The sequence below is a fragment of the Manacus candei genome, unplaced genomic scaffold (genome assembly GCF_025592945.1).
Source record: "Manacus candei isolate 608988 ecotype Guabito, Panama unplaced genomic scaffold, ASM2559294v1 h1tg000002l, whole genome shotgun sequence".
NCBI lineage: Eukaryota > Metazoa > Chordata > Aves > Passeriformes > Pipridae > Manacus > Manacus candei.
Window position 1 is genome coordinate 3913047 of NW_026138050.1, and position 12794 is coordinate 3925840.

Here is a 12794-nt window from a genome sequence, read left to right on the forward strand (position 1 = left end):
TGCTCCTCACAATAGAAAGAGATATTTTAAACAAAAATCTTAAATTCTGTCAAAGTTAATTCATCTACCAGAAGAGATCTTGTCATACAGTGTGTGAATAACCTTTTCACTTCTCTTTCCCTTTTGTAAACCAACTCTGACACCTGCTTTGGGATTTACCTTTTCATTGTAACTTGGTTTTATTTAGTTTGGTGGAGGAGCCCAGGAGCATTAGTCAATAGGAAGTCAGTTATTACTTACAAAAGAGAAACCAGGTGAAACGCTTGGCAATGTATGCCTTAAATAATTTGAACCTCAGACAGTTCAGCCAGGCACTTGTGGCACACATGAATCATGTTTTTCAGATTAGCATACTTTGCTACCTTTGCCTTCCACTCCACCTCCTTCGTGACAGAAGGAGGGCCCCTAAATCATATGACAGAATAGAAAAGATTGCACACTGCCAAACAGTGTGCAATTACCCACAGACGTGGACAAACACATCAAGGCAGAACTCAAAGCCAGTCAGAGAACTGAAATGAACCTTCTCCCTGCCTTCTCTACAGAGACATGGGCCCTTTTGCTTCTTTTCGTAGCCCTCCTGGTAGCGTGAGTAAAATATTCTTTATTGATTCTTTCCTCCTGCCTTTTTCCTCTTCTTGCCATTGTTCACTTCCATGCAGCTAATCTGCTGAAGAGCAAACAGTAGGTGTGATTTCCAGTTTGCCAGCATCTAACCAGGCTCTGGGAAGTAGCAGGGAGAGTCTAAAGACTGTACAGATGAGTGATCTTGCTCCAAGGTTTGGAGTATTCTCATGCAGCTATGATCTTGCTGCTGAACATCAAAGGAATAATTGAATAATGATGGTGCCAGGTATTGGTTACCAGCAGGGTGCTGGCTTCAGTCAGGATTATGATCCCTTAGGTTATTTTCCAAAGACATACAGCTGTGCCTCCCTGGCTGAGGCTGCTAGGGAGGAGAGTCAGCAGAAGATGACCCTGCTGCAAAGGTGGAGAGCAGCAGAAAGACACCAGGAGAAGAATATTCATAGAGTGAGTTCTTACTGCTCCTGACTCCTACAGTGCCCAGGTAGGATGCTCCAGTGACGAGCACTTGAATCTGGAGGGAACCTTTCCAGGAATTTGATTTGCCACACTCTTGCAGGGACAGCATCCCATGTTCATCCTCACAGCCCACCCTTGCTGGGGGAAGAAGTGAAGCCCAGAGCAAGGTCAGACACCTTCTACTGCCTTTTGAGACAAACTCCCACAGGCAGAAATGTACCCTATGGGAGCTGTGCTAGTGAAAAAATTCTTTCCCTGGCTTTGCTGATGCCATTCAGCACTGCTGGCTGAACCCCCTGTGCTGGGACACAGCATCCCTGCTGGCAGCCCCTGCCAACAAGGCTGAGCTGACAAACTGGGTAGTATTGACAAGCCCTGAGGCAGAGACAGCGTGTTGCTAACCATAAACCTTAACGATTAATGTGGTGCACACGAGCACAGCCCATTTGTCTGCCCTGGCAATGCTCCAGCCACAGCAGCTCTATAAGTTTTAGCCATATTTTTCAATCCATTTCCTGGGATTTGGATCACTGAAAAGCCTGTTTGGGGCAGACTCTTAAAAAAAACAAAACCCCAATACCAAACCAAGCAAGCCAAAAAAGCCATCCTTGTTATTGACCCAACCCCTCCAATTTCAGTAGCTTTTTGGTCATCTAAGATTGCTGGTTACCAGACTTCCACCTCCAGCAGACCCTTGTAATTCTGTTGTGGCAAAAGGGACTAAACCCAGATCTTTATGCTCTGATATCTGAGCTAAATTAGAAATTTCACTGCCTTGGCACAGGGAGGTTGTTTAGATGCTTCTCATCCATCTGAGGCAACACCGTTCCAGTTCACACATGAGAGAATCTCAGGCATTTCTAGTTCACATACATGGTAGGAAGAAGTAATGACTATTCCCTGGCTTCACACTGAATGGTCCTTCTCAGCCTGCAGAAAACCCTGACACATTTTAGTTGTAAGAGTGTTAGACTTTTTTCCCTATATTTTAGACTATATTTTCCTGGCTGTGTTTCAAGTGGATTAAGCCTAGTTTATGCTCCTCTAGTATTTCTGGGTTTTGTAACCAGCCCAGCCTGACATTTCCTGGTCCTCCCACAGCCCTGGCTAGCTATAAACATTAAAGACAAGAATTCACAAACATTTGATACCTACTACTGAATTAACCTTTGACAGAAAAGATTAAACATTGACAAACTGAGCTCTGTGAAATCTTTCTGCACCTGAAAACACCCAGTTCCCTGTTTTTCACCTGCCCTGCTTGGGCCATAAGATGGGATCTGCTTTTGTGCTCTGGCAGAACCTGTGCTGGGTCTGGGATCTCACTTGGGGTCCCCCAAATTTAGAGAAGTATTACTAATTGCAAGGAGAAACCCTTCACTAACTGGTTTTCCAGATAAGCATCCTCAAGATCCTGGCTGAGCAGCTGCTGCCTTGTGGCCCAAAGAGGATCTCTGAGAACATCCCCTGCCAAACCTTTGCCGTTTTACATCCCTTCTGCCATGACCTGCTCACTTGGGAAACTGCAGCTACTAACTAAAACCAAATATTTGAGGTGCTCTTTTAACACAGCCAAACACGAGCTTCAAAGGGCTGCAGCTCAGGCCCTTGTTGAGAAACAGAAAGCCCTGAGGTAGAAGTAATAACTTTAGACCTGCCAAAAAGGGTGCTTCAGAGGAAAAAAAAAAAATCTGCAAAGCTGTCAATAAAATCTAAAGAGAAAACTATCAAGACAAGACTTCCACTGAGCTACAGCCAGACTAAGGGAGGGAGAACAATAAATAAAATTAAAGTACAGTTTGACAAAAGCCCTGTTTGGGACATCACTTCTGGCACTGCTTTGATTTCTCTTCAGTAAAAACATGTAAGCCTGGTTGGTGTTCCTTCCTCCACCTGCCTTTTCTGCCTTTCCTTTGGTTGGCAATGAGCTCCTCTTTGGGCTTTTGCTAAGGGCTTCAAGGTACCATTTCCTCTGGAGTACCTATGGAGACAGTTGCTTTTCCATCAAAGGGACCCTCTGAAGCTCTGTGTGGCAGCAGTGAGCCTTACCATGTTTATTAAGTAGTTTTTACAGGGCAATTTTCATTTGGGCCAATTTTTTTCCTGACTCCTGCATCAACCTGCTCTACTTCCTCTCCAAAGGGGTGTTGCTGCAGTCTCCAGGTTTAGGAAAGCTCACAGCCCCAATTCCAGTGATGTAACACTCCTGTCTTTTCTGTCCCACAGATATGGGACCTGGCCTTTTGGTGTGTTCAAGAAGTTGGGTATTCCTGGGCCACGACCTCTGCCTTTCTTTGGGACCTGCCTGGAATATCGCAAAGTGAGTGACTGAAGCCTTCCTGGCTCCAGAAATATCTGCCTTTGCTCTGTACAGCTGGAGCTGAACAGATACACGGGGATGATAAGTTATCTCCAAATGCCAAGCTCCACTGCAGCACGTGGGTCGTGCACAGGCCAGTGTGGGATAAGGCTCAGCAGCACAGACCACAGGGCAGCCCCAGAGGAGCCCTCCAGGGTGGCTGATTTACAGCCACGCTTTGCCAGTGCCCTGGCAAACTGCTCATTCACAAGCACGGGGCACATTTATGCTGTCCATGATGTTTTTGGGAGGAGAACTCAGAAGGTACCTCTGAACACCAGTTTAAAGCTATTCCTCCCAACCCACCATCTCCAATATCATCCTCTCCACTGCATCTGCTCTAATTCAGCACCAACTCGGCCAGAGTTCAAACGTTTGGACAATTCTCTCAGGCACATGGTGGGATTTTTGAGGCTGCCCTGTGCAGTGCCAGGAGTTGGGCTTTGATGATACTTGTGGGTCCCTTCCAACTCAGGATATTCTATGATTCTATGATAATTTTTAAATTGCTTTCCACAGGGTTTCTTGGAGTTTGACAGTGACTGTTTCAAGAAATACGGGAAAGTCTGGGGGTGAGTATGAACCACTGATCTCTACTTAAAGTACAAAGGGGAGAACAAATTCATTAGAAGAGCTCTCTTTTCTCTACCTGCAGCCCTGACAGTCCCAGCAGGGTGAGCACAGCAATGACAGGTGCTGGTGGTGGCTGTCATTGAAGGCTGACAATGCAGGGCTGTGTCACTGTCACACCACACAGAAACTGCTTTGACCGATACCATGAATTTTAGTTTAAGTCTGGTAACAAAAGGCCCTTCCCTGCTCCTAACAAAATCAGCAGCAGAACTATTTACTTAAGCAGGAATCTGGAACTGGGAGGTTGGGTTCCTCTGGTTTACCAACAGCAGAGGAATGTGAGTTACTCCCAAGACTGAGTGAAGAAGCTGATCCAAAGACTTCCTTGTGCTGCTGATCCTCACCTGCTGCAGCAGGACCTGCTGCAGTTATGGTTGTTCTGCTCTAGACATCTCTAACAGCTTTTATCACTGCTGTTATAACTTGGGCTACAAACTTGTATATCCTCTATGATGCATCCATTTTTCCCTATAGGAGCTTTAAAAAAATGGAGTTTGGAAAAACATATCTTCACGTAAGCGGGGAAAGCGCATAAATCTACTTAATCTACATCTGTTTCAGGAAAGCATTCTGAACTGGCAGCTTAAAAGACAAAAACAAGGATTGAGTTTCCTCTCCAAGGATGTTTCAGTGCTGTCAGCCCAAGTCTCCAGACACCCAACTCAAGAGCCTGAAAGGGGTCGAACAAGTTTCCTTCTAATACTGTAATGTGTTTAAGTGCCTGGAAAAACACAGAGAGTCAGGGGAGAAAGTGAAGACACTTGCTTCATTTAGTATCTGGTCCTTTGAGCTACTGAGCCCTGCTCATTTCCCAGTGAATTTGGAAGGTGTTTAGCCCCCTTTATCGTTTACAAAACCAGATGGGAGAAGGTCTGGGAGTTCTTTTCCATCTCTACTTCCTACATTTATGTACTTAAACAGGTGGTGATGGAGGAGCATTTGTTTAACAAGTTGTTTTACAGCCATCAGCCAAACCTTGCACCTCAACTATCTGGGGTTATTTATTTGCCTCCTCTTCTCCCCCCACCAGGATTTATGACGGCAGGCAACCTGTGCTGGCTGTCACAGACCCCCAGATCATTAAATCTGTGCTGGTGAAAGACTGTTACTCCACCTTTACCAACCGGAGGGTAAGAGCAGAGCATCGTGAGGTACCACAGAGTCCAGAAAACAACGTGCAGGAGGGGGCAGGATGCCAAGAAGCATCCTTTTGGGATGAGTGGCTGCACTATAGGGATTGCTATACATGGCCACTGTATGTCACTGTTCCCCTGCCTTACAGCCTGGGACTGCACACCCGGGCTGGCAGAGGAAGCTGAGAATCAGACAAATTCTGTTCTCACTCACACACACACACACACACATATATATATATGGATGAATCTGAGTCTGTGTGAGCATGCAGGAATCTGTAAGGCCCAGCTAGCACACATGCCACCAGCTAGGAAGCAGTGGGATGCAGGGTTGTGACACAGGTGTGGGTACAGACAGACGTGCAGGTGTTGAGCTTGTAGGGTTACTTTTTCTTGGGCTGGAAATGGCATCTCACAGCTGATTTACTGGAGGAAAGAGGAATATTTGAGCATATATGCCTTGAGAGAGGCTGTTTGTCAGGCCATAGCCTGTTGCCAGCAGCATGAAATAGCCTGGGCAGGGACTCACATGCCACATTCCCATCCTTGCAAGGAGGCTGCTCTCTTTTCTGAGATTAACACCTTGTCTTTTCCCTTGTCTAGCGTGTGGATCTAGCAGGGGTGCTGATCAATGCTATCTCATTAGCTGAAGATGAACAGTGGAAAAGGCTTCGTACTGTGCTCTCTCCAACATTCACCAGTGGGAAACTAAAGGAGGTAAAACACAGAGGAACAGGTACAGACTAAATCAGAAAGTCAGTAGGCAGCGTTTGCAGGCTGAGATTGTCACAGGGGTCTGATTTCTTTAGTCAGAGCCTGGCAACTGTTTAATTTATGCCTAATTTAAAACAGAAAAGTCTTAAAATAAAACCTTAGCAGAGAGAGCTTATTTGTAAATATTCATGAAACTCCCTGTAGTCTTCATGAGCCTGTCTAAAAGGAGTAAAATGTACTATACTGAAGTGACCAAAGCTGGTTTTTGTTACAGATGTTCCCTATAATAAAGCACTATGGGGAAGTGTTGGTGAAAAACGTTGAGAAGCAATTGGAAAAGGACAACTCACTGTCTGTGAAGGAGTAAGTAGCTGCCAGGAGCAGCAGGCAGAGCAAACCTTGTTAGCAAGTGCTGTGTTTCATTCATTACCAGCAACGCAGATCCCTCCCTGGGTCAGCCACAGCTCTGAAATGAGGGATGGGGCCTGCTGGAAGCCCAGCTGGAAATTTGAAAGGCAAAATTTAAGCTAGAATCTTAGTAAACCTTCCTAGAGGTGGAGGTCCTGAGAGAATTCTTCCAAAGGGAATTAGATAGGGAGAAAAATGCTCCAGCACAGCTTTGTGAATCCACAGATCCAAAACGCTCCAAAACCTGCCAGGAAAACCCACTTTTTTCTGCATATACTCAGGATATCTGTGCACCACCTTCTTATACCACAGAACACTGGGGTTGCTGACCCCTCTGCCCAACACACAGCACTGTCCCTCTGTATGGGCTCTGGAACAAAACCTCTGTATTTCATCCCCAATTTCAAAGCACAAATGCAGAAGGGGCAGCTGCACACCAGTAGCCACACACCAGCAAAGCTCTCCCCTAAAAAAAAAAACCATAAAAGAGAGGGGTTGGACAGTTTGTAACATTATAGGGCTGTGCTGGGTTAAACAAGACCCTTTTCAGGGCATATTTGAAGCAAGGTGTGTTGCCACCCCTCCCCAAGAAGCCAACATGCTCGAGAGCCACATGCTGTCCTTCCACTAACCTATTCCCACAGCTCCATGCTGTTTTAAAATCCTTGGAAAAGCTGTCTGACTTCAAAACCTGTGCAGGCTTGAAACCAAAGCTCTCAAAATCTATCCCTTTCACTGTGTTTTTCAGTTACCACTGAATTTTCTTTCCAATTTTTCTTTTCTTACCATCCAATTTTCCTTTCAAAACCAGGGCAGGAGGTCTTATGAGAATTTATGCTTGAATGTCACATAGGCATTAGGAAAAAATACATTCACTTAGTCCAAATATTTAACCACAGTCCATCTTTTCCACCTTTCCTCAGCATCTTTGGAAGCTACAGCATGGATGTCGTCACCAGCACTTCCTTTGGTGTGAACATTGACTCCATGAACAACCCCAAAGATCCCTTTGTTGGAGCGATGAAGAAACTGGTCAAGTTTGACTTTTTTGACCCAGTCTTCATCTTGTCATGTAAGTGACTCCAACTAATGCCTGGATAACTTCCCTTGCTAGGATGCAAGCCCACCTTGCCTTTGTCTCATCATTTCCTCATTATTAGCTTCATGCTAAAACTCTGGGAAGCAGATGGGTGGAAGCTTCCTCCACCTTTGGTATCCACAGTGCAAGAAACATAGGAACATCCCAGCAATATCTAAGTAAGTGTTGGGAAATAAGTGTTGAAAAGCAAGTGAGGCTTGAGGAGAGTGGTGCTGTCTGAAATGCACTTTCTGGAAGAGAGTGCTGAGTGGGGACTGTAATTAGATGCAATTTCCTTCAGTGCAATAGATTAGCAGCAATGGACCTTAAAATCAAGGTTAGATATCTTGCCAAAACTCAGGGAAAGTTGTGATCTGTGCACAGAGGAGACTCTGGTGCTGTAGATTTTAGGAATATGTACAAAAGCTCAAGATCAAGACTCTGTGATGAAGGAAATGCTCTGAGGGGGACTTGAAAATGTTTGTGTGAGCACAGCAGGGCAGTGAACAGCTCAGCCTGAAAAAGGAATTCAGAATTTTCAATATTTCTCTTCTGAGCCACATTCCTGCTGTAGTGTTGTACAATGTACAGAAGTAACCTGTCCTTAAGAAAACAGTGCCTTAGAAATAGGAGGTGGAATATGCTTTGGTCATCTCTTAAAGGAATGATTATATCCAGCTTGGCTGTGCCCATTTGACAAGTCTGGGAGAGGGTTGCATCTAAAACTACCCCAAGGGAATGAGAAAGAGGAAAAAAAAGGCACAGTCCAGGCTTTTCTCAGCTAAAGAAATTAAAAAAGGAAAGAATTTCTCAGAAGCATCATTACTTCCTCAGTGACATCCACAGCTATCTGATGTGAGGTGGAGTTTGTTTACAGTGTGCAATTGAATTCTTCATTTGTTTTTCAGTTGTATTCCCATTTGTTACTCCTCTCTTGGCCAAGATGAATGTAAGCTTCTTCCCCGCTGATAGTGTAGATTTTTTCATGAGATCCATTGACAAAATTAAGAAGGACCGTGAAAAGGAGCCTCACAAGGTAAGGGAGTGTGAATTTGATAGCAATTGTGACAAAGTACACTGGAGTGAAATATAATTACAGTGATGATATCAAAGGTGAAGCCAAAGTACAATGACTTAACAAAACCCTGAATCTACTCAAGTGTAAACACTTGATTTTAATATTGTCAGAAAAGCCCCACCTGACCAGTCCTGGCAGAGAGTCAGGTGGACTTTGTACATCTGTGACCTGAAGCTAAATCCAGATAAAGGCTCAGCAGAACTGGACTAAGCTTTGGTCTGCAGAACTTGTAATGAATCAGAGTAAGAGACTCCTTCAAGAAGATTAGGCAGAGGATGAGGGAGCACAGAAGAATCATCACATAAGCAGCAAAACCACCTTTAGGGTTGCAACTTCTCCTCCAGCTTTTAAAAAACTGCATCTGCTTCCTGGCAAAATTTTCCATTTTAGAGTTTGGGTCCCTTTCCCAAAATTCATTCAAGACACTGCTCTCCCAGCCAATGGCTTAACAAAAAGGACAGACAGGTGTCCAAACTAAAAAACAAGTGTTATGTTTTTCAATAAGAAAGTCATATGCATTTTGGGGACACTTGCAGCTCAAAAATTGTGCTCAGGCTATGAAATTTGCTAATCTGAACCTTCCAAGGAACCTGTCATCAAAAACACTCTCCTGCTTTCTCTCTCAGGGCAGGGTAGATTTTCTGCAGCTGATGATCGAATCCCAGAACTCACCCAGCCACGAGAACAAGGAAACAAATCACTCATATAAAGGTAACAACACCCAAATACTCATCACAGGAACAGGGGCTCTGGGAGTGAGGAGAATATGGGGAGCTGTTTGGGTCACCACCATCTCCACTGACCAGCAAGGGACAGAAGTGTCTGTCCCTTGCTGCCAGTGCCAGGGCTAAGATCCTTCAGCATCAGACATTGATACTCAGGAAATCATCTGGTTCCTCTATCAACTGACTTTTTCCAGTCAGACAGAGTACTACAAATGCATTAGCAGAAAACAACTGCAACAAACCTGCCTCAACCCCACCTGTTGCTACCTGGTCTTTGCTGAGACCATCACCCAGCGCCAGTTTTGCTCATGTCCTGTGTCCTCTCTCCTCACAGCCCTGACTGACGTGGAGGTCCTGTCACAGGCATTCATCTTCATATTTGCTGGGTACGAGCCCACCAGCAACACCCTTTGTTACCTGGCCTATGAACTGGCCGTGCACCCCGACGTGCAGCAAAAGGTGCTGGAGGAGATCGACAAAGTTTTGCCCAACAAGGTGAGGGGATGCTGAGTGATGGTGAGCACCCTCTGCCCCTGCTGCCTTCCTGGTTCAGTCAGGACAATGAGAGATCTTTCTCTCTTAAACACCCTCCCTATGGCTTTCCCAAGAGCTCCAAGAGACACTCACTGAGACAACTCAGCCCTGTAGTGATTTTCTTTTGGCAGCTGAAACCTTCCAGCCACCCCCCTGCACAAACACATTTGCCATCTCCCGCCCCCATGAACAAGTGGGTGTGGATTTCCAGGCATTTCCATAACTCAGGGAGGTAAAAAATTAAACCAATTACTCAACTTCCACCTTGCCTTTTTTTCTTCTATCTTGTTTTGTCAACAGTTGGGGCAGTGGGGGCTGGAGACACTCTGGTCTCTACGGTCATTTTAGGACAATCCAATTCTCATGCCAACATACCTGGTCCTGTCGTCCTACAGGCTCCTCTCACGTACGATGCAATAATGAAGCTGGAATATCTTGACATGACAGTGAGTGAAACCCTTCGGATGTATCCCCTTGGAGGGCGTCTTGAGAGAACCTGCAAGAAAGACGTAGAAATCAATGGAGTGATCATTCCCAAAGGAACTGTTGTGACCATCCCACCCTACGTCCTGCACCGCAACCCCGAGTACTGGCCAAACCCAGAAGAGTTCAGACCAGAAAGGTACAGAAAGCATAATAACAGGGAAGAAATATCTTGCTGTTTTTTCCTCACTTAGTAATTAAGTATTAATCTCTGATTAGCTTCCTAATGGTGTTCTTCCTATCTTTTTACAAACAATATGGGTGAGAAATTGCAGGCTCATGGGAATGTCATTTTAAGAAGAAAATGAGCTTTGCACTTGAAGCAGGGTTTCAAACAACAATCGTATTGAGAGAATAACATTGATCACAGGATCTTGTACACAGTTTTTAGGCTTGCTGAGAGGGAGTAGATGGTAAGTTTTTGTAACTGCTGGCCATCCTCTGTATAATCCTCATTGCTGAACCTGTTCCCTTCACACAGGCTTCTACTAAATTTGCCAGAGTTGATCTTCCCAGAATTGTCTTCCCTCCTTGTTTTCAAGGAAGTGATAACCTTTCCTAGCAATACTGAAGCCATAGGTTGCTCCTAAACAAAACAGCTTGTGGATTCTCTCTCACATACAGATGGAAATATCATTTTGGGACAGCATGTTGCCTAGGTTTTCACCTTGCTTCCAACTTCTAACAATCTAGATGGACAGATTTAAAACCAAACCCTCAAGTGGGATCACACCCTGCCCTGGACAAGGGCTCTGACACAGCACTCAGTTGCTGGGGTACCCTGAGGCACTTTAGGAAAAAAACCCAAAGAAATCTCTACAAGGCACCAGCAGGAGATGTCTGGATAAATAACATATGTACGTTTTGTTTTTTTGCTGCCTTCATTTCTTTTCCCCAACCATGTAATTGTCCAGGTTCAGTAAGGAAAACAAGGAGTCCATGGACCCCTATACGTACCTGCCCTTCGGGGCTGGTCCCAGGAACTGCATTGGGATGCGGTTTGCTCTCCTGACTCTCAAAGTTGCCATCACCTCCCTGTTGCAACATTTCACCTTCCAGACCTGCAAAGAAACTCAGGTGAGGAGCCCATCATGGTTTGATGCTCTCATGTGAAGAGGTGGGTGCCGAGTTTCTCACCACGGGTGCCAAAACCAGACGCTTTGCACTTCCAGGCACTACAGACCCAGTTTGTGCCTAAACCGTGGCCAAGTTTCTTTCCTTTAATCTCTACTTATTTAACTTGTCTATCTCCAAGTGTGTTTCTCCTCTTATTGTTGCAGATCCCGATGAAGCTGAGTTCAAAGGGGCTCTTAATACCAGAGAAGCCGATTATTCTGAAGTTGGTTCCCCGGACCAACACTGCGCCTGCAGGGAAGTAAAACCCAGCTGTGCCTGCCACAGTCCCCCAGCATCCAGTGAGTGCTGTGCTAACAGAGGGATCACACATCACAGGAAATGTCTCTACACGTTCAGACACAGAAGAGCAGCTCTAGTTAATTCTGGAAGCAATTACTACATATTTACTAATAAACATAGCTGTCAGAAACGTAACATGGATCGCTGGGCAGTGACAATACACAACCCCCTTAATTCTGATTGCAGAAAACAAGAAATAAATCCAAATGAGGAGCTGATCATCCATTTCTAAGGGGACTTCTCCATCTGGAGAGAAGGAATTACTGTCGCATTCCAAGAAAAACAAGGTGTGATGGAAATTCAAGCTGCCAGACCCTGCCGGGCAGGGACGGGCGCCGTCCTTCTGGGGGTATCGATGCTTGAAATTTCATGTGTTATAATTGAGACGACTGGTGTGAGACTACATCCTAGTTACCAAACCCCTCTTGTGCCATGTGTTAATTAAACTAAAGTGTGTACAAATACTGTCATTAAAAATGTTTGAGAGCTGCTCTGTGTTGTGTATAGCGGCTGATCACTTCCTATTTAAAAACCGCATTCAGCCTCAACCCTTGAAATTATCCATGTACATTGCTTTCCACTTAATTTAATGAATCAGATCCTTCATTTAACGCGATCAAACCCTCCCATTTGTATGGTATTTTGCAAACACTTTAACTCCCATCTCTTAGTTTGATTAAGAGGTTGCCTTCAGTTTAGCACCGGCCAACCCTTTTCCATGCTGGAGTGACAGAGGATGGATTATAGAGAGCAGCAGCTCACAGGAGGTGGGGACAGCACTGCAGGAGGGCCATTGCTCTTGGAGAAACAGTCTGGACACAGCCTGTAGCTGAGCCTGTCCTCCCAGAGCCATAGATGGTTTTAGACAGTGCTCATAGTGGGGTTTTCGGCTGTTGTGATCTGCCCCACCCTTGAACTGCTTTCAGAGCAGTCTGTGGCTTGGGCCCTATGGGCTGGTCCTGCTGTCAGCAGGATGCTCTGACCAAAGGGTTTATGCCATCCCTGACTATATAAACAGGGAGTATCAAAAAGCAACTGAGAGTTTCTCCCAGATTTGAATTTCACACACCAGTTCACCCCAGCACATTGTGCTGGTCCTGACACCTACTGCAAACCAAATGAAGTCATCCCTTAACGTTCTCCTGGCATCCTTCAGTCCAAGGTATTATTTGCTGCATCATGCTCTATA

General features: G+C 45.2%; 1 protein-coding gene across 1 annotated transcript; it reads left to right on the forward strand.

Moving 5' to 3' along the window:
* Positions 1-413: 413 nt before the first annotated feature.
* Positions 414-12121, forward strand: LOC127468921 (cytochrome P450 3A9-like). Its single transcript, XM_051782578.1, has 13 exons — positions 414-588; positions 3271-3364; positions 3923-3975; positions 5067-5166; positions 5773-5886; positions 6158-6246; positions 7215-7363; positions 8278-8405; positions 9074-9158; positions 9507-9667; positions 10102-10328; positions 11104-11266; positions 11470-12121. The coding sequence occupies exons 1-13, from the start codon at positions 518-520 to the stop codon at positions 11566-11568; spliced, it is 1533 nt and encodes a 510-aa protein (XP_051638538.1). The 5' UTR covers positions 414-517; the 3' UTR covers positions 11569-12121.
* Positions 12122-12794: the final 673 nt, after the last annotated feature.